Source organism: Microcaecilia unicolor, chromosome 10 (assembly GCF_901765095.1).
Source record: "Microcaecilia unicolor chromosome 10, aMicUni1.1, whole genome shotgun sequence".
In the NCBI taxonomy this organism is placed as follows: Eukaryota; Metazoa; Chordata; class Amphibia; order Gymnophiona; family Siphonopidae; genus Microcaecilia; species Microcaecilia unicolor.
In genome coordinates, this window is record NC_044040.1 from 146,807,914 (window position 1) to 146,830,263 (window position 22,350).

At 44.1% G+C, this 22,350-nt stretch overlaps 1 protein-coding gene across 3 annotated transcripts in view; it reads left to right on the forward strand.

Moving 5' to 3' along the window:
* Positions 1-22,350, forward strand: part of MYO7B (myosin VIIB) — a 390,666-nt gene that overhangs the window by 127,409 nt on the left and 240,907 nt on the right. For all 3 annotated transcript variants that reach the window (XM_030215810.1, XM_030215809.1, XM_030215811.1), the window contains 3 exons: positions 1,381-1,523; positions 5,849-6,059; positions 18,417-18,552. In XM_030215810.1, coding sequence (XP_030071670.1) covers positions 1,381-1,523; positions 5,849-6,059; positions 18,417-18,552 — 490 coding nt within the window. The remainder of the gene's footprint in view (positions 1-1,380; positions 1,524-5,848; positions 6,060-18,416; positions 18,553-22,350) is intronic.

A 22,350-nucleotide genomic window follows, 5' to 3' on the forward strand; every position in this document is an offset into this window, starting at 1 on the left:
TTCTTGATCCCTGTATTATGTACTCTATGGAGCATAGTTATCAATGTGTACTACCGATAAAATGGGTTATTTTACAACTAACTCTTGCTTTTTAGCACAGGTCCCATTTTATTCAATGAAACCTAGTTACTAATAACTCGGTTAACAGTAAAATAACAAAGATACTTAGCCCATGGCAGTCATTGGGTTTTTAGCTACTTACAGACGTGGGCTGAATTAATCCTGGATTTTCAATGCCAGGCCATGTATGGGCTCTGACATTGAATATATGATTATGTAAGTACAGCAAACAGGAAGGGAACCTCTATGGAGAAGAAAGCCAAAACAGGGTGAAATAGAGGTCGACCAAATGACGAGCCAACTCAGGCTGAAAAACTGAATCGGGGATCCTCTGCATTCTTATCCTCATGCATGCTGTCACTGAGACTGCTCAAACGTTGCTCTTTTTGACTGTGGTATGATTACTTAGGCTGAATTTGCTTCCTTCCAGGGGCGTAGCCAGACAACAGATTTTGGGTGGGCCTAGGCAAGAAGTGGGTGGGCACCAAGTGCCCCCCCCCTCACCACAAACAAAAATATCTCAGCTGGTGGGAAAACGCTTCTTTCCACCTTGGCAGTCTGCAGCAGGCATGCGCTGAAGACTGAGCATGCCCAAGTGCCAGTATCAAGGAGAGTAGTGTTTTCATTACCATCAGGGGGAGGTCTTCAGCTGGTGGAGCTGGGGATCCCCATCAACTACCACTAAACGTGTGCTACTGTTGGGTGGGCCTGAACCCTAAGTGGGTGGGCCCTGGCCCACCCAGGCCCACCTGTGGCTACGCCACTGCTTCCTTCTGTAAGCAAATATTAATTTTATTGTATTATTTTCATAAACTTGATTCCACCACCCATTTGCCTCTAGCAAGATCAGTTGATTGAAAATCAAAAATATTGACACAAAAGGTCCATAAACATTAAAGAGTGAACCAGAAATGCAAAACTGGGGTGCATTAAGTTTTAAACAAGTGACAAATATATAGTAAATTATCACATTTTGTCATAGTGTTTTTGCCTGATCCAGCATTTATTACTGTATCATGCCTCATTTTTTCTCTCTTGCATTTTTTCATCAGCTATTTCTTTTTTCCACCATGCCTCCTTTTGTGCTTCTTTTCTCTGGGTTAGCTATTTTTTTCTTTGTAAATGTTTGCCTTTAACTGTTTCCTGAATTTTTTTCTTTCTTTTGCACTTTTTTCTTTTTTTTCTCCATATTTTACTATCTTTCCTTGCCTTTAATTTCTGTTCTGACATATATGCTCTACTTTTTTGAGGTCCCTTTGTTGTTGAAAGGTTGAGTGGTTACAGAGCGGATCAATGCTTACCTTCTTCCTTTGCTCTCAGGGAATTTATGGACGTCTCTTTGTATGGATCGTGAATAAGATCAATGCTGCCATCTTTACACCAGCTTCTACTGATAGAAAAAATGTGCGCAGATCCATTGGCCTTCTTGACATTTTTGGGTTCGAAAATTTCAGTACAAACAGGTATGGATGATGTTCCAACTTTATTTCCTCCTCAGGGATACCAAAAGCATGGCATGAAGAAAAGTTTATATATGATGTTGTAGTCACCTCAGGTGATTACATACAGGTGGTTGATAAATGTAAATAAAAATATGACTGCAGAGTTGAAATCGGTTCGCTATGCCACTGACAAGCTCATTTTCAAAAGAGATAGATGTCCAAAAAGTGACATAAGTCAGCATTTGGACGTTTATCTCACAGAAACGTCCAAATCAGTATTATCAAAACCTCTTTTTGGACATCTTTCTCTGAAGTCCGTCAGAAGGATGTCCAAATCTCAAGGGGGCGTGTTCAAGGCAGGACTTGGGCATTCCTAAGACATGGACATCTTTCAGCAATAATAGAACAAAATAAAGATGTCCAAGACTAAAACTTAAACGTTTTGAGCTAGACCTGTTTTTATTAAAAAATAGCTGCATTGGGAATTGAACCCACTTCCCCAGGATCAAAGTCTGCTGCACTAACCACTAGGCTACTCCTCTACTCCACACAGCAGGTGCCCCAAATGACCAGATGACCACTGGAGGGACTTGGGGATCACCTCTGCTTACTCCCCCAAATCACAAAACATTTTTCCAAACAGCGCTTTCAAAAGGAAAAGATAGACTTTTTTTTTGTAGAAAATGACCTTTCCTGTTCTGATTTTGGACGTTTTACAAAAAACATCCAAATTCAGACTTAGATGTCATATCCAAAAATGTCCCTTGTGCATTTGACTTGCCCAAAGTCACAAGGAGCAGCAGTGGGAGTTGAACCCATGTTTCCAGGATCAAAGCCTGCTGCACTAACCATTAAGCCACTCCTGCTCTGTTTTGGACATCTTGCATTTGGATGTCTTTTGTTCAAAAATGGACCAAAACAAAGGACGTTCATAGCATTTTCAAACACAAAAGATAGATGTCCATCTTTTTCAAAAATAACCTTCTTTCCTGTTTGGAATTTGGACATCTTTGTAAAATATCCAAATTCTGATTTAGACGTTTCTTTCAAAAAAGCCCCTCCACGTAATTTTACCCATTGCAAAAAAACCTCCGCTCACAGGACAAATCCCTCCTCTCAGTACCCTTCTCCACCACCGCCAACTTCAGGCTCCGCCCATTCTGCCTCGCCTCACCCTATGCTTGGAATAAACTTCCTGAGCCCTTACGCCAAGCCCCCTCCCTACCCATCTTCAAATCCTTGCTCAAAGCCCACCTCTTCAATGTTGCTTTCGGCACCTAACCTTTATACCTTTTAGGAAATCTAGACTGCCCCAATTTGACTGCCCCTACTTGACTGACTGTACATGTGTCCTTTAGATTGTAAGCTCCTTGAGCAGGAACTGTCCTTCTATGTTAAATTGTACAGCTCTGCGTAACCCTAGTAGCACTTTAGAAATGTTAAGTAGTAGTAGTAGTAGGTGCAAAGTTCTAGTTCTACACATAACCTTTTGAAAATTCAAACAACTTGCGTAACTCTTTTAACTTAAAGTACACCCCAGAACATCTCTTTCTTGTGATTGTAACTTTATGTGTGGAATGAAATTACATACATCTCATTAGGCAGTTCAAAAGCCACATTCATGAGAGAATTTTCAGCACTGCCCACATGGACATGATGCCAGTTCAGCATACTTTTCCATGGAGAACTGCTTAGGGAAAAAGTACTTGAATAGATTTGTACCTGATTTTGTGTAGGTACTTTCCCCTGGCCTATACCTGCCCCCGAATCTACCTACTTTTATCCGGTTAAAGGGTGTCATATTTTCAGACAGCCAGTTTATAAAGCCAAATTATGTGTCTGACACCTTATTTTCTATACCTAAGTCCCGACAAAGATTTTAAAAATTTCTCTTTTTGTGTTCATTACAATTGTTGTGTTAGTCCTCTTGGATATGTGGAAATAAGATTGAACTGATCTGATGAAGAAAGGATAACTCTCAAAAACTTGACAAAGATGCCTTCTTATTAGACTAACGTAATATATATCTCCTGCAATTTGGTTATTGACCCTTTTGTTTACAGATGTTTGACAATAAGAATATGTGGTTCGGTTTTTTTTCCTACTAAAGGAGATAGAGATTTTATGACATCTTAGTGTTGTGCTGTCCATCTAAAGGTTGTATAAAAAGATGTGTCATCACCTTTAATAGGATTATACAGAGATTCCCAGCCTTGTGCTGTATTACATTAATATACAGAAATGTGATGATAGCCTCTGCAAGTGCTGTGATATCAAAAGTGAAGAAGAGAGACATGGGGAGAATGAATTTCAAAGCCCTTTAACCAGATGGTGATTTTTCCAGATAATTTGACTTACATCAAACACAATCACCTCCAAGTCCCGCTCTTCTTTCGTATACAGAAGCACTTCACACCTGATATTGTACCTTGCCCTTGGATTCTGGTGATCCAAGTGCATGACTCTGCATTTCTTAGAATTACATCTTAGTTTCCAATTATTTGGCCATTCTTCAAGCTTCGCTAGATTTTTCCTCATGTTATCCACACTCTGTGGGGTGTTCACTCCACAAAGAGACAAACCTTACCAGACAGTCCTTCTGCAATATCACTCACAAAGGTATTAAAAAGAGCAAGCTGATCCCTGTGATACACCACTAACAGCATCCCTTTCCTAAGAGGAAGCTTAATTTACCACTACCTTCTGTCTCCTCCCATTTAACCAGTTTTTAACCCAGTCAGTAGGTCCCATACCGAGGGCACTCAAATCAGTTGCCTGTGCGGAACCATCTCAAAGACTTTGCTAAAATCCAACTGCAGTACATCTAGCGTCCCTCCTATGTCCAGCTGTTTGGTCACCCAGTCAAAGAAATCAATCAGATTCATCTGACATGACCTGCCTCTAGTGAAACCATGCTGCCTCGGGTTCTGCAGGCCATTAGATTCTAGAAACTTCACAATCCTCCACTTTAGAAGCATTTCCATTAATTTTACTCACCACTGAGGTCAGACTGACAGGTGTGTAATTCCCATCCTCCTCCTTACTTTTGCTCTTGTGCAGAGGGACCAAATCCGCCCTTCTCCAGTCCTCCAGGACCACTCCAGACTCTAAGGAAGCATTGAAGAGATCAGACATGGAGCCACCAGGACATCTCCTAGTTCCTTAAGTACCCTCAGATGTATCCCATCAGGCCCCATTGCTTTGTCTACTTTTAGTTTATCTAGCTCCTCATAACACAGTCTTCTGAGAATTGGTCGAGGTCTACCATACATCCATCCATCCCCATTAGTGTTTGTTTTCTGCGGTCCTATTCATGGCCTTTCATTTGTGAACACAGAAGTAATTGTTAAGCAGTTCAGCTTTATCCTGATCAGATTCTACATATTCCTCCCCCCCCCCCCTCAGCTTTAAGCCTCGCAATGCTATTATGGCACTTCCTCCTGTCGCTTACATATCTGAAAAACGTCTTGTCCCCCAATTTTACAGTATTGGTTATCTTTTACTCCATTTGCCTCTTTGCTTCTCTAACAGCTTTTCCAGCTTCTCTTAGCTTTTCCAAGTATGTTTGCCTTTCTTCCTCTTTCTGAGTCATCTTATAACATACAAAAGCTAACCTTTTTTCCCTTATCTTTTCAGCCACTACATTTGAGGACCAATTCTTCAGTTCTACAGAAGATGGAGTTGGGGGGGGGGGGGGGGTTGATTTGGCAGAATCTGGTGACCTGTGTCCAACTGTCTTCTTTCTGTTCAAGATCTTTTGTCCTTTTTCTGGAGATCCCCAATATTTCAACATGCATCTCCAGGATGAATTTCTGATTGTCACAGATGTTTTAGTCTTGACACCTCCTCCATTAGTTCTTGTACTTCTTTCATGAGGGATTCAAAGTATATGCATTTATCGCATGAAATCAGAATCTTGCCTTGGGCCAAGTATTCAGTCTGGACAGAGGCAGAAACTGTAATGAGAGCCACAGCTTTAGGGCCACGATGTTTCTTTGCCATACTTCAAATGTAGGAGCTGTTTGTACTTGTGGATAAAAAGAAATGAAAGGCCTACCAAAGTTCCAACCTTATTTTTGCTTCACCTGTTCTGTAAGTTACAGGAAGCTGGTAGTTTTATTTTGAAATCTGAGAACCTGTTCAAATTTACTCTGTGGATGTAGTTCAATGTTATTCTTTGCCTATTAATGGGATATACTGTGATTTTAGCTTATCCTTTCAGGGTGGTTTTGTTTTGGGGGGTTTTCTTCCTAACCAAACTGACTGGGGGTCCCTGAATATAGGTTTGGAACCACTAATGTGAAACACAGGGGTCTAATAATATGCTCTGCACTCTTTCCCCATAGTTTTGAACAGCTCTGCATTAACCTTGCTAATGAACATCTACAACAGTTCTTTGTTCGCCACATCTTCAAGCTGGAGCAGGAGGAGTACGAAGCTGAGCTCATCCCCTGGCAACACATTGACTTTACTGATAACCAGCGCACCCTGGAGGTGATTGCCTTACGGCCCATGAACATCATCTCCCTCATAGATGAGGAGAGCAAATTCCCACAGGTCAGACCCTCATTCTTTGCCTTAAGTATCTTAAGTAATCTGCTGAGATTCTGCTAGCCAGGGGCAACAAATCTGCAGTTTGAATGACTTACTGTCGAAAATGCTGGGAGACCTATTTTTTAAATAGTTTCAGAACCTCTCTTTGAAAAGTATCTGCTAGAATGCTTGTTATTCAGTCTTCCATGATATTATCCTTCTTCAAGTCTAGAACTTAAAGTCATTCTCCTTTTTTGCAAGATAGACACCAACAAACTCCCTAATCCTTTCATAAAGCTGCTGAGGCCAGGTACAAAATGGTAAACATTTTGGAAGACAGAGTTCCAGTGGCTCTGTGATCTAGAAGTGTAATTTCTTGCACTGGGAGAAAGTGGTCCTGGACCTAATAACCCAGGCAGCTGTATGCTCCCTCCTCCCCTATCACCCAGAATAACACACACAAACAATTCTGGCATGCAAGGTCATATTTTTACTTGATAAATATATAGTATAGCTGTCCTGAGCCAGTCATCATTTGCAGTGTGTATTTTTGCTCCCAGCCCACACCCCGCCATCCAGAATGGTTCACATAGGGGTCCAGAGCCAGCTCATACCCCTTTACCCTCATGCCTCCACACGACCCCTTTGGGTGGACAGACCTCCAGAGTGTGGGTGAATGGGAGCAGGAATAGAGAAGAGGCCAAAGCACCAGGCTCACCACCTTTTAGCCCAGACCTGTAGCCCACCACCTGGTCAGTCTGGTCCAACTCCAAGGCCTTCTCTTTGGCCAAGTCACCCAGTAGCCAGTGGCCACCACCCCTTCCCCTAGAAAGAATGCAAAAGGGGAAAGTTTATTTCCCTTTCCCCCAGGGAGGGCCAATGATACCTGGTTACTGTCACCTTCCAGGGTACTCCAGCCCAAGGGCTGTCTCTAACCCAGGCAGCCATACCCCCCCCCCCCCCAGAATAAACAAATACAAACTATTTTGGCATACAACGTTGAAGTTTTATTGGATGGACATGTAGTATAACTATCTTGAGCCAGTCATCATTCACAGCATGCATTTTTGCTCTCAGCCCTCAGCTCACTGTCCAGAGCCAGCCAAGCCAAGGCCATGGTTGGCACAGCTGTCCAGAGCCAGCCCTCACCCTTTTTTCCTGTCACCTCCATCCATTCGCTTCAGGTTGCACGAACCCCCCCAGACTTGGGTGGTACTGTTCTATCCTCTGAGATGGGTCTTACTGGTTCAGAGACCTGCCACAGCCTAGGAAAAGTAGTTCCCCACCCCTAGGCACCTTTACAATAAAACTGCAGTCTTATTTACATAGACACTAGTGCCCTCTCAATTGCATTCCCAGAATCATATTGCCTATATCATAATAACCAATATCCAGCAAATGCACAGTATCCGCATGGTGCAGTCTTCTTGTGTCTGTTGTCATCAACTGGTGCCATATGACCTCCCCATGTCAATGAAACTGATTGCTTGTTGACCTTCCTGTAAGCTCAGTTTAGACACCTGTTGCATCCCCATGCTGAATGGGAATGATGTTGGACCATATGAATATTACTGATGGATAAACTGCACACCCCAGGATATTGAGGGAGCTCAGAGAGGTTCTGGCGGGTCCTCTTAAAGATTTGTTTAATAAATCCTTGGAGACGGGAGAGGTTCCGAGGGATTGGAGAACGGCGAATGTTTTCCCTCTTCACAAAAGTGGCGATAGGGAAGAAACTGGAAACTACAGGCCGGTAAGCCTCACCTCGGTTATTGGAAAAGTAATGGAAGCGATGCTGAAGGAAAGGATAGTGAATTTCCTAGAAACCAATAAGTTGCAAGCTCCGAGACAACATGGTTTTACCAAAAGGAAATCGTGCCAAATGAATCTCATCGAGTTCTTTGATTGGGTGACCAGAGAACTGAATCAGGGACGAGTTATAGACGTAATCTACTTAGATTTCAGCAAAGCTTTTGACACAGTTCCCCACAGGAGGCTCTGGACGGGCTGAAGATAGGACCCGAAGTGGTGAACTGGATTAGGAACTGGTTGACGGACAGACCCCAGAGGGTGGTGGTTAATGGAATTCGCTCGGATGAGGGAAAGGTGAGTAGTGGAGTGCCTCAGGGATCGGTGCTGGGGCCGATTCTGTTCAATATATTTGTGAGTGACATTGCCGAAGGGTTAGAAGATAAAGTTTGCCTATTTGCGGATGATACTAAGATCTGTAACAGAGTGGACACCAGGGAGGGAGTGGAAAACATGAAAAAGGATCTCAGGAAGCTAGCAGAATGGTCTAAGGTTTGGCAATTAAAATTCAATGCGAAGAAATGCAAAGTGATGCACTTAGGGAGTAGAAATCCATGGGAGATGTATGTGTTAGGCGGTGAGAGTCTGATAGGTACTGACGGGGAGAGGGATCTTGGGGTGATAGTATCTGAGGATCTGAAGGCGACGAAACAGTGTGATAAGGCGGTGGCCATAACTAGAAGGTTGCTAGGCTGTATAGAGAGAGGTTGACCAGCAGAAGAAAAGAGGTTTTAATGCCCCTGTATAAGTCGTTGGTGAGGCCCCACCTGGAGTATTGTGTTCAGTTTTGGAGGCCGTATCTTGCTAAGGATGTAACAAGAATTGAAGCGGTGCAAAGAAAAGCTACGAGAATGGTATGGGATTTACCTTACAAGACGTATGAGGAGAGACTTGCTGACCTGAACATGTATACCCTGGAGGAAAGGAGAAACAGGGGTGATATGATACAGACGTTCAAATATTTGAAAGGTATTAATCCGCAAACGAACCTTTTCCGGAGATGGGAAGGCGGTAGAACTAGAGGACATGAAATGAGATTGAAGGGGGGGCAGACTCAAGAAAAATGTCAGGAAGTATTTTTTCACGGAGAGAGTGGTGGATACTTGGAATGCCCTCCCGCAGGAGGTGGTGGAGATGAAAACGGTAATGGAATTCAAACATGCGTGGGATAAACATAAAGGAATCCTGTTTGGAAGGAATGGATCCTCAGGAGCTTAGCGGAGATTGGATGGCAGAGGCGGGGCTGGTGGTTGGGAGGTGGGGTTGGGAGGCTGGGCAGACTTATACGGTCTGTGCCCTGAAAAAGACAGATACAAATCAAGGGGCTGGTGGTTGGGAGGTGGGGCTAATGCTGGGCAGACTTATACGGTCTGTGCCCTGAAAAAGACAGATACAAATCAAGGTAAGGTATACACAAAAAGTAGCACATATGAGTTATCTTGTTGGGCAGACTGGATGGACCGTGCAGGTCTTTTTCTGTCGTCATCTACTATGTTACTATGTTACAATAGAGTCAAGTCCTTCTTTATGTCCCTTATTAGCACTGTTGCTAGCATTTTACTAAAGTCCTTCCCTCCAAAGTGAATGTTCATTAGCCCTGGACGAGCATGCCTCTCCACCAGTGTTGCCACTGTGGGAAGTAGCTGATGCCAGCGCATGCTATTCCTTCTATGCAACAAAACTCTTAGTTCTTTAGATGCAAAACAATGATTCTGTCTGTCCAGCTTGTTTACTTGCTACCTAGCTTAGAGTCTACCTCACACCACCTCTGATGCCGCACTTATATGGAAGAAATGCATGCCAAATGCCCCTGGCTCCTAGCCAAAAGCTTGGATAGCTTTTTTTAGGACCAGTACAAAGTGGAAGCTAGTCAAGGGGGAACCATATTCATTATACTGTAACATGTGGACTCCCCCTTTGGGTCTAACAGCCAACACATTGCTTACCCAGCGGGTGACTAGCACAGCAGCCCTCAGCATAAGGTATACCCCTTTGCCCTCCTCAGTTTTTGACCTATGCACTTGCACTCAAAGCTTGTCACCCTTGATCATGGTGCTCCTCGCCAACAGCCCTGGTCTAAGAACCTTGTCTTCTGTCTAGATGCTGCCACTAGTTCACCAATTCTCAGCACACCTAAAAAGGCCAGTCTAAATTAAGTTTTCTGAACTCCTCTCCCCCCTCTGCCAGGTTATGCCACAACTGGACCAGCTTGCCATGTGTTATTAGGTATCTTGCATCATCATTAAGCTGTGGCATTTGTTGCTAGAAGTTATGATCAAGACTAGCAGTATAGCTAGATTAATAAAAGGTTTGTACAGGTTTAAGGAAGACAGAACCATTAGCCATAATTAGCCAGTTAGATTTGGGGGATCTCCAGTTTTGGTAATGAGCAGTTTGAATTGGACTCTCCTATTAAGGCCTGTCAGTACTTTCAGCTGATCTGGATTGACCACTGTTAGAGGAAGGATGCTGGGCTGGATGGTCTGACCAAGCATAGCATTTCATATGTTCTTATCTCTCTATGATAAGCATCCAATGGAAACACTGTTAACCAATTGGAGGATAGTGTCACACAGCAGGAACTGAGCATTGATAGGTGGAAAATATCTGATGATAGTACATTGGATACACTGTAGGGATGTGAATTTATTAGCCCACATTCAGTAACAAGTTCTAATGTGGGTTAAAAATATTTATTTACATGAATGTATGAAATAAACTAAAGAAAATATCAATATAAATCAGAGAAAAAAGTCCAAAATGAACCAGAAATGGAATGACAATTTTTGCCATGAACACCTCATCATCCTGCAGAGGTTCAACATCTCTTGTAATAAGAACTCTGCTAGGAGTGAGGTATTGAGCACTCTATTTTACAAATAATGATGCTCAGTAATACAGAGAGCAATATTCAATGTCCTTTCTGCAAGTAAAAACACAGTTTTCTAGGCGTGTGCAGAGCAAATATTTTCATTTTGTTTGTTTTTCCTTGTTTCTTATGGGATTTTTTGTTTTGATCATTTTTTTTTCTCATTTGGGAGCAATGAGGTCCATAGGGCATATTATTTAACAACAGTGCACACTGTCTTGCAATAGTGTGCACTATTTCACACAGTGAGCATTATTTTGAAATAGTGAGCACTATCCCCCTAATTCCCCAGTGTCCTTCTAGACTGGCTTAAATGGGTTATGAACTCCTACCAGCAAATGGAGACTGAGAACACACTGAACTTCAAGACACCATATATGTGGGCTGTGCAGTTCCTTGGAATCCAGTCTGTTCTCATTCTCAGCAGATGGTAGAGTGGTAAGTCTGTGCAGTCCCTTTTCTCTTTAAAAAGAAAAATGAAATCATAATAATAGAACAAGACCTTGACAAGAGGAGGATTTTTTGGAGGGGGAAGGGGTACTCTCCTTTGTTCCTTTCTTTTGGCTTAATTTAAAACAAAAAAGATTTTTGTCTTCCTGCTTGTAGGACTAGGGTTTGAGGCCCATGGAGGTCTTTGTTTCCATGGGGGTGCACACTTGAGTGTCCGGGTCCCTTCCCCACTTCCCCCTCATGGTCTGTGTCCTGGCTCAGCTTTCCTCTTCTGCCACAGGGCAGATAGTTTATAGTTTATTTTGATTTGCTAGGCCACTGTAGCTACTAAAGCAGCACAGAGCAGTGTACAGGCTAAAAAAATTGAAACAGCAAAGAAACACCAGTTAAAAATATTTCATTCACACCATATTTTAGACAGACAAGCAAGGAGAACAGTAAACAAAGGTTTCTAGCTGGTTAATGCTCATGCCATCTAATCAGTCTGATCCTCCGAAACCCTGCCTAAAAAAACAGGCCTTCAGGTTGGCCTTGAAAGTTTTAAAGGAAGGTTCACTACAAAGGGGACGCGGAAGATTGTTCAATATATGTGGTGATCAGTGCTTTTTTTGTGCCGGTACGTGCCGGTATGGCGTACCGGCACCTTTTTTTTTAGGTCCGAAGTTGTGCTGGAGCCGGCTCTCCGACGTTGTGCTGGAGCCGGCTCTCCTCCCTCCCCGGAGCTAGCCTGGAGTCCCTCCGCACCACCAGACGACCCTTCTGACACCCGACCCGGCCGGCACCTGACCCAGCATTTTTTTTAAATGTACAAGCGGCAGTGTGGTGCCTCGTGTCTGAGTAAAAGAAGAAAAATCGCTTCGTTGGCCGGCCTTCCCTCACTGTGTCCCGCCCTTGCGGAAGTTACATCAGAGGGTGGGACACAGTGAGGGAAGGCCGGCCGATGAAGCGATTTTTTCTTCTTTTACTCAGACGCGAGGCACCACTCCGCCACTTCATAGTTTTTTTTTAAATGCTGGTTCAGGTGCCGGCCGGGTCGGGTGTCAGAAGAGGGTCGTCTGGCGGCAGGTGGGGACTGGGTCGGGGAGGGGGTGCTCAGATGGCTCAGGTGGCTAGAGGGAGGGGGAGCAGGGGAACGAGGAGAGTCGCTGGACATGGGTGGAGGGCAGGGGGGACGGGGGGGTTGCTGGACATGGGTGGAGGGCAGGGGGACAGGAGGGTCGCTGGACATGGGTGGATGGCAGGGGAGGGGGGTTTCTGGACATAGGTGGAGGGCAGGGGGGGACGAGGGTCACTGGACATGGGTGGATGGAGGGGAGGGGGTTTCTGGACATAGGTGGATGACAGGGGAGGGCAGGGAGGACAGGAGGGTCACTGGACATGGATGGATGGCAGGGGAATGGGGTTTCTGGACATAGGTGGATGGCAGGGGAGGGGGGTTTCTGGACATAGGTGGAGGGCAGGGGGGACAGGAGGGTCACTGGACATGGGTGGATGGGAGGGGGTTTCTGGACATAGGTGGATGGCAGGGGAGGGCAGGGAGGACAGGAAGGTCGCTGGACATGGGTGGATGGAGGGGAGGGCAGGGGGCAGAGGAGGGTTGCTTGCTGGACATGGGTGGATGGAGGGAAGGGCAGGGGGGAGAGGAGGGTTGCTGGACATGAGTGGATGGAGGAGAGGGAAGGGAGAGAGAAGAAATGCTGGACATGGGTGGATGGAGGGCAGGGGAGAGAGGAGGGTTGCTGGACATGGGTGGATGGAGGGGAGGGGAGAGAGGAGGGTTGCTAGACATGGGTGGATGGAGGAGAGAGAAGAAATGCTGGGCATGGATGGAGGGGAGGGAAGAGAGAGGAAGGAGATGAGATGAGGGAAAAGGAAGAGAGGAGAAAAACTGCACATGGATGGAGAAAATAGGCAGAAGCTGGATCCACTGGACAGTCAAGTCTGCGGAGGACCCAGCTTTTACTTATCGATATAGAGCAAGAAATGAAAAAGAAAGGAGGAAAGTAAAGAAATAAATGGAAAGGAAGCCCTGGAAACGGAGTTAAGAGGACAGATAGCAGCAGAATCAGATACTGGGCCAGCATGATCAGAAAAAGAAAGTCACCAAAGGTAGAAAAAAAATCATTTTATTTTCATATTAGTGTCTGAAATATGTCCAATTTGAGAATTTACATCTTCTGTCTTATTTTGCACTGGGTATACTGGAGCTGTAACAGCTTACAGAAATTATAATGAAAAACAAATTGCATTATTTTTTTTCTTCTATACTAGTATAATATTTTCAATGATGTCTGTTTATATGCGCTATGGCTGGTATAAGGGGTGTGGCTAACATGGGTGTGGCTATAATAGGGGTGGAGTCATGTGTGGTGACTCCGCCCACAGTGAGTACCGGCACCTTTTTTTGTACAGAAAAAGCACTGGTGGTGATAGAAAGAAGAAAGCACTATACCTAGTAGGTTCTTAGTGGGCAGTCTTGAGGCTGGGAAGGACAAGGTAATGGTCATTGAGAGAGTGAAGATTACGAGCAGGTCAGTAAGGGATGGTGAGGGATGCTAGGTAATCCGGAAGGTCAAAGCGAAGCACCTTAAAGGTTAAGGTCGCCTTGAGTGAAAGGGGTCTGCCTGCAGCAGTCAGTGCTGCCTTGGAGACTTCCTTCAAAAACAAAAACAAAAGAAGTCTTTGTTGCAGCAATTAGCTTCTGTTGCCTTCTCCTACTCATGGTGTGGTCCTGCGTGGGTCAGTCTTAAGGCAGTCTCTGATTGTGAGTGATGGCAGCTCCACGTTTGAAGCACTGCTTGTCTTGTCAGTGCCGTGGGCTGGATGCAGTGGGGGTTTGTAGTTTTTGCACCGAGCAGGGGCAGGTCTTCCTTCCAGCGTCGGCATCTTCGGGGTCGGCTCCCAGATGTTCGGTGGCAGCATCGGGTACTTGCTCAGAGGTGTAGGTAATGGCGGCAGCTCCAGTTTCGACAGGAACTGCCACTGTTTTGGATTCTTTGCCGGCTCCTGATCTTCACCTGCAGCTTGAGCCGGTGATTTCAGTCACAGGCTGGTCTGAGACCTCAGGGGTCGATTTTCCTCCAGACTTAGTGTTGGTTATGTACAAAGCTTAATGCCAGCATAAGGAGGCAGCTGCAGAAGGGTCTCTTCCATGGGGTCTTGCCTTTCTTTCTGCTCCTGAAGTGGCCGTGAAGCGGCGGCATTTGGATTGGGATCTGGAGGACATTGGCTCCTTTCAGTCTGAGGAGGAGGACGATTTGAACATGGATGAAACTGTGGATCAGGAGCAGTCCTCTTGGGAGGATCTTTGGTTGGAAGAGGTGCTTCCTGGGAGAGGTGCATCTGTAGTATGCATATTTCAGCATGATGAGCTTCAGGAACTCATTGCTCAGGTTTCTGCAGTGCTAAGGTTTGAGGATTCCCCTAAGAAAGCACCTGGGATGGTACACCTTCTGCTAGAGAGTGTCCGTAAGTCATCCAAGTCTTCTTCCATGCACCAAGACATTAGACTCAATGGAGGGTTCCAGATACCCCTTTCCATCTGGTCCGGTCCATGGTGCATCTCTATCCCATTCTGGAAGCCAATCTGGAGTCTTTGAAGCCTCCGGTCATGGATGTGGTGGTCTCTGCGGCGACTAAGAAGAATACGGTCCCTGTGGATGGTGGTACAGCTTTGAAGGATCCTTAGGACTGGCGCCTGGAGGCCTTGCTCAAGCAGGGTTTTCATGTGGCATCTTTAGTGGTGCAAGCAGCCATTTGTGGCAGTTTGATTGCTCGTGCAGGTTTTCACTGGGCTGAGCATGTGCTGGACAGGGACACCGATGACTGGGCTGTGGTGGATCAGGAGGTCACCAAGATTGTGTTGGGGTCCTCTTTTTGTCATATACCCTTTGTGACCTTCTTCGGTCTTCGGCTAAGTCAATGGCCCTGAGTGTGGCTGTGAGGCGGACCCTTTGGTTGTGTGGTTGGTCGGCGGATGTGGCTTCCAAGTCTAAGTTGAGTACATTTCTCTTTTAGGGCTCTTTCCTTTTTGGGGAGTTGTTGGACAAGTTGGTCAAGAGTTTAGAGGAAACTAAGGTCCCGCACCTGCCAGAAAATAGACCTCGCTCAGGCGCTAGATGTTCTTCTACTTCTGAGTCCAAGAGGAACAGGTTTCGTGACACTCATTGTTAGTGGCCTGGTTGTGGTGGTGGTCCTGAGCGCACACATTTTTTCCAACGAGCTCAGTCCTTTAGCGGGGGTCGCAGAGGAAGCTGTGATTCCAGTTCCTCAGTCACCCCTCGTCATTCATCCCAATGAAGGTGTTCAGGTCCAGCCTCTGGTTCCGATAGGTGCCAGGTTGAGAGACATATACCAGGGGTGGACCCAGATTACTGAGGACCAGTGGGTCATAGAGGTTATTCAGGACAGAAAAACCCTGCAGTTTGCTCTTTGATGGACACATTTGTAGTGTCTCCCTGCCAAGCCAGATGGAAAGTCCAAACGGTTCAAGATATCCTTCAGCAGCTGATAGCACTGCGGGTGGTCATTCCAGTTCTGGCCACCGAGCAGGGCCAGGGCCGTTATTCTATCTATTATTATTTATTGCATTTGTATCCCACATTCCTCCACCTATTTATAGGCTCAACATGGCTTACATAGATTTGTTAACGTTATCATATCAGGGAAACAGATATGGTTGGTATAGTGTACCGGAGGGAAGGGGGAAGAAGAAAGAGAGTGATTAGGTTAGTTATAGAGGTGGGTTTTCATGATTGATTGGACTGGTGAGGTGACTTAGTGAGGTTATATGTTCTCATTGTAGGCCTTGTTGAAGAAGAATGTTTTTAGAGACTTTCGAAAGATGGTTATTTCGTTGATTGCGTTCAAGTATGTGGGCAATGCATTCCATATCTGCATGCTCATGTAAGAGAAGGTAGTGGCATGCATCTGCTTGTACTTGAAACCTTTGCAGCTGGGGTAGTGTAGGTTGAGAGATTTGCGGGATGATCTTGTGGCGTTTCTGGGAGGTAGGTCCACGAGGTTTAGCATGTAGATTGGGACATCTGCATGAATGATTTTGTGTACAATTGTGCAGATCTTTTTTTTTTAATTTTATTTTATCATTTTACTTAATTACATTCACATTTATCACATAAATGTAAGGAAATACAGAAATTAATATAAAAAGGAAAACATTTTCTCTCAACAATATATATTTACATAATTGTCCACAATTGGAAGATCCAAGATCAGGAAAACAATCTTAAAGAAAATAAGAAAAACTCAAAATGGTTAATCTTACACTTCACATTTTCTGAGGGAGGAAGGTTAATCGGTTATTGCAGCCGGTACAGTGGTAAATGAAGGAAGTTGCTGCAGAGGATTCTTCATCTGTTTCCACAAACTCTTATAATTTCTTAGGTTCAAACAAATAAGTAATAAGGAAATAAAACACTTACAAGGGAATCGCGCTAGGAAGGTCCCACCTAGGGCAATGATTCCTGGCATAAAAGCCAAGACCTCACACCTCCCAGTCTGCGATTCCCTTGATGTGTCAGGAAATATATGCATCTTTGAATCCAAAAAACTATCAACCATATATCGAAAGTACAATTTCAAAACATTGTTCCTATCTAAATCAAAGATGAAAGTCACTAATAATAACTCTATCTATAACGTCTGAATTTTCCAAAATGTCAGTTAAACTTACATCTCTTTTCTCTGATAAGGAAGATTTATAAAAGAAATATAATTTTAGTCACCAATAGGTGGCTATCAGAAGGTATTAGCAAAGTATCAGAGAAATATTTCTTCAAGAATTCAGTAGCTGATATATAGGATATTATAGGTAAATTTATCATTCTCAAGTTATTTTCCCTTAATTGGTTCTCCAGAAATTCCAGTTTTTACAAGAAGGATAACTATTCTTCATTACCAAATTATCTGATTTTCATAGAGAAGCCATTTCCGTAATCAAAGTCTCTATTTTTATATCTTGGACTTCCACTTTGTTAGATAAGTATTAATATAAACTCTTTAACTCACATAGTGAAAAATTGTAAACATCTGAAGAAGAGAGTTATTCACATTCTGCTGCAGTTCCTATAGTACGTCCATTATGACATTATTGGCTTCACCAAGTCCAATTTCTCCACAGAAACCACTCCAGATATCTTTGGGGGGAAGAGCTCACTCTCCAATCCCCCAGTTGATTTATTATCCGAGTCGATGCTGCGCCAGGACCTCCTCGGGTCACATGAAAATCCTAACCCACTTCGGGCGTTTCCATTATTGACCTCCATAGTGAAGCATTACTATGTCCGGGTCTTGGAGGGGTCGTGTCAACAGGGGGACTCAAAGTTACTCCCTCCACTAAGATTCGGCAATAAAGCCTTGCTGTTCCCTCGAAGCAAGAACCGATATCCCCGACGTTATGACCCCGACTCTCTACAAAATAGACTGAGAAGTGGTGGGAACCCCAGCCGTGTTCGAGGAGGACAGCACCACCGCTTTGCCTTTTCTCTTCCCCATTCTCTGAGAAGCGCGCCCTCTTCTTCAGCCATTCTGGTGTAAAACGGGAACTCAACTAGCGTACGTCCTCCCTCAACGCCATCTTGGATCCTCCAAACATAGGACATCCTGTAACTAAGGCACTATGGGGGTATTTCTATAAGGATCCAACTAGATTTAGGTGGCAAGTACGTACATAAATGCTGGTATTCTAGTCATTTATGTGAACATGCGTAAAGGAGCAGTGTGTAAGCCAATATTTGACAGCATGTACTTTCAAGTTGTGTCAGTGTGGGCAGGGCACACATTTCTATGCATAGATTATGTAGCAAGCATTTATACCAGCTCTATGGCTGCTGTAATTGGTCATGCCTAAAATAGAGGTGCATATTTGACCTGTTACACTAGCATTCTGTAAAGGAAGAGTAGATGCCTATTTATGTTCTTGGCACCTAAAAAATAGGTGTCCCTTTATAGAAATAATTTCTATGTGCTTGTGCATATAGCTGTCCCTAATTTGTACATTTCTCGTACTCATGGCATCGCAGGCATATTCACAATCATTTAGCCAAAGGACGCCAACTAGAGTTCCATCTGAAGCCCTAGTTTCAGTGTATCTATTGGCCAACCAATTAACACTGCCTGGGTCTTTCTTCTTCTGAAGGCTCTAGGCACTCAGAGTGGTCAGGACTTTTGCAGTTTACTTCTGATACTGTTATTGTGACACGTAACTGCTCCAATTGGTGCTCTTTATTTTCTAGGGAACTGATGCCACCATGTTAAACAAACTGAACAAGCATCACAGTAAGAGTAGCATCTACATCCTACCACGGAGCGTCCATGACACCAAATTTGGGATCAACCACTATGCTGGAGTTGTGTATTACCAGTCTGAAGGTGTGTATCATATGACCAAGGCAGATGAAATATTGCTGTCATTCTATTTGATATTGGATACGTAAAAATCTCTCTGATTGGGAAACATAATTATATAATTTGTTTGCTGTGCTGAATTGTTCCAGCTCCTGCAGGGTTCCAGTGGATTAATTTAAATAAATGCATTACTTTTGTATTATTTTTCTGTGTTAAACTGTTTAAATGTGACCTAAATGTGACTGAATGATAATTCTATACTTGGCAGATGCAAAAGTCACTGTTTGGGATATGTAAGGTACACTGTAGACTTCTATAAATGTGCAATTATACTTAGGCACAAATTCTATATTAAGTGCACAAAATTCTATGTTAAGCGCGCAATTCTATGCTTAGGCACAAATGTGCGTCTATACATGTGCCTTTATAATTAGGCTCAAATTCTATACTTAGGCACAAATTATATGTTAAGCACGTAATTGGGCGCGTAGTTATAGAACAGGGCTAGTTACACATCTAACATAATTAACTAATTGGCAAGAACAAATACTAATTGGTGCTAATTTGATGTTGCGCACATAACAGACTTACACCCCTATTCTATAAACAGCACACCTAACTTCTCTCACATGCAAATGCAAAGTGGGTGTTAACATGGGAGGGACATGGGCATATCAGGGGCATTCTGACTATTGTTACATGCACTTTATAGAATAGTTAGGTGCCACCATTTACACTAGCCATAGACCATGATTACGCTCCTCGTTGGGGGAAAAAAGACTGACTGACCAACCATCCACCAAGAGAGTTTCATTTCAACACCCTCTAAATGACACTGCTTCGAGAAGCGCACTCGACCCTCCACCAGCAGAATGCAATAGGACCAGTTCCTCCGCCGGACAGGGGTCAAAGGTTCTATTTCAGATACTTTCTCATACCAAAAAAGACAGGAGGAGTTTGACCAATTTTCAGTCTAATGGACTTAAACAACTTAATCAGCCACAGAGCCGGCGCCTATTTTTCACATGATTTATCTTGTTTATATCAGTCGTTTTTATTGATGGTAACTGCCAAACACACATCCAATATATGACAAAACAGCCGAAACTTGCTCCAATAAACAATTTATCTTGTTTAAAATATATGCCAGCTCCGTTGGATGTCCACTCTCCGCTCCCCCCCCCCCCCCCCCCCCCCCATGCCATCAACCTGGCTACGCCACTGTTATGTGTATGCCTACCTATCAAATATGTGCTATTGACAGAATAGTGCTTGGGCAGATTTTTGGCATATACAGTCATATGTGCACACATACATACATCTCATATATTCAATACATAAATGTTATATGTTCTTTAGAGAATTATCCCCATAGGATCAGACTCAGAAAATGGCACTCCAAATTTGGGCACCAAAAAAAAATCCGCATGGAGCACTATGCTATAAACAGTGCTCCAAGTGTGTATGATTTATGTACTATAAAGTATTTCTTACATGTTGTCCCTTAATTACATCATAATCTGTGATATGTTACACATTGGTCCATGGCAAGGGGAAATGAATATTCACACCCCTCATCAATGTTAGGTGGGTATGGGCCATGGCACTTTTTAGCTGTGGATTAGGAGTTCTGATATCTGTTAATCTTTGATATGTGAATGGTGGGATTTACTTTCTACTCAGGGCTGGCCTTAGACCTGGTAGCACCCTATTCATATAAGAGGAATGATGCTGTGTGCTGCCTTGATAAGAACCCCCTCCTTTCCCAGAGATCAGAGAAGCAGAGAGAATCCCTCTTGACATTTCACAATGACACACTTTTGAGGCCACAGTGGTGTCCTAAATGGGTGCCTCACTCACACAGTCCTAAAGCTAGCCCTGTCTTTGCTAGAATATAAAGGGGTGCTTTTAATTGTGGGTTCCTTGTGCTGGTGCATATTATATGTGGAAAATGTAGCTCTGCTTTATCCACTGATGATCCTTTTGACCGTAGGCACTATTCAGCCAACAGCGGTCAGCAGTTTTTTAAAAACTGATCACCGAGGCAGAATTAGCCCCAGTTAGTCAATGTTGAGCCATGTCCAGCCACTGGCATTGAATAGTCAGGACTAATTTGGCATTTCCTAGCCACCAGAGCTTATGCGGGTCCAAGCTGAATATCAGCCAGGCCTGCATAAATATATGGGCCCCCTTCCAATGCCCGCTCCCACCCTTCTGGAAGCAACGGCAGACCCTCCCGCCAGAGCCCTCTTCCTCCCTCCACCCCCCTCCCCCCCAGAATGGCAAGCCCCCCCCCCTCATGTTATGGGGCTTACCTGCCCATTCCCTGGTCGTCCAGTGAGGAAATAGGCAGGAGCAATGCCCACTCATTGCACTCCATTGTGCAGACCTGCCAAATCATCATTTTCCACTGAGAAATCAGTATTTCCCACTGAGTGGCTTCCCGTCCAATGACAGCAGGAAGCACCTTTATAAAGCACCGTCTCCTGCTACCGCTGATCTCTCATCCAACAGCAGGAGATGATGTTTTATGAAGGCGTTTCCAGCTGCTGCTGGACGGGGAGACCACTCCTGTAGCTGCTGGCTGGGAAATGGGCGGAGTTGTGGGTGGAGCTGGGTGGGTCAATGGGTGGGCTGGGGGCGGACCCTAAATCTCCCGCTAAGTGGATTGGTCTCCTTGGCAGCTCTGCATTGTGCAGCCTTCCAAAAATGGCTGCCGTGACTTCTAATAGCAGACTCGTGGTACTTCAAGTACACAAGGGAGAGGGAAGTGCAAAAGTAGACAAAGACAGTAGTGAATGTTGCCACCCAGGGCCACACGTGCTGGCATGCCAATTGGCCATGGCCAACCAGGCATGTGGAATCACAGCATAAGAGCGAGATCAGTATGCCCCAAATGTAAGCTGGCAAAAAAAGCTTTCAAAATTGCTTTGAAATTCTTAAATGAATTCTGATTAGAGCTCCAAGGGAACTGAATTCCAGAGGGTGGGAGCAACCACAGAAAAGCAGGTGGTCCTGGCAAGATGAAAGTGTATCTGAAGATGTGTTGGAATAACCAGTGGATGTTCCTGGGATGACCATAGAATGCAAGCAGGGGAGTATGGAAGAAGTGATCTGTAGAGAAATTGAGATAGACCTGAATGAAAATTCTGATGGGCTACAATAAGGATATTAAAGGAGGTGTGATAATGAATTGAAAGCCAGGGTTTGGACATCAGGAGAGGCATGACACTGTCATATTTTTGGCCCTGTGGATAAGCTTGACTGCAGTACTTTGGATTAGCTGGATCAGGCTACTCCAACAGTACTATGTGAGACCATGAAAAATGGAATTACAGTAATCCAGACAGAAATTACCAAGGAATGGAATAGTAAGCTAAGGGATTTTACATCAAAGAATGAGCCAGCAGCATGAATTTGCATTAGGGTGAAAATGGATTTCCACACAAGGAAGGAGATATGATTGGAAAAGGTAAGACCATATGCTTGTATATACTAGTACTCTGGTCATTTGCTGGCATTATTGGCACCTAAATGTTGACACCCTCTTTAGAGAATTACCCCCTTGGTACCAAATAATCATGAACATAAACAAATAATCACCAAACGTCATAAGAATTTCTGCTCCTCATCCCTTATAATGCTGTTCACAAACAATTAACTGTGGTACATTAACTTATATTTGTTATGCTGTACACTTCTGATTTGTGTTCCTTAGTCATGATGTAGAGTTGTTTCTATATTGCTGACTACATTGATTTGGTGCTCTTTTATTATTGTGGAATCACTGGAAAATCTTATACTCCACCTTCTAATCTCAGC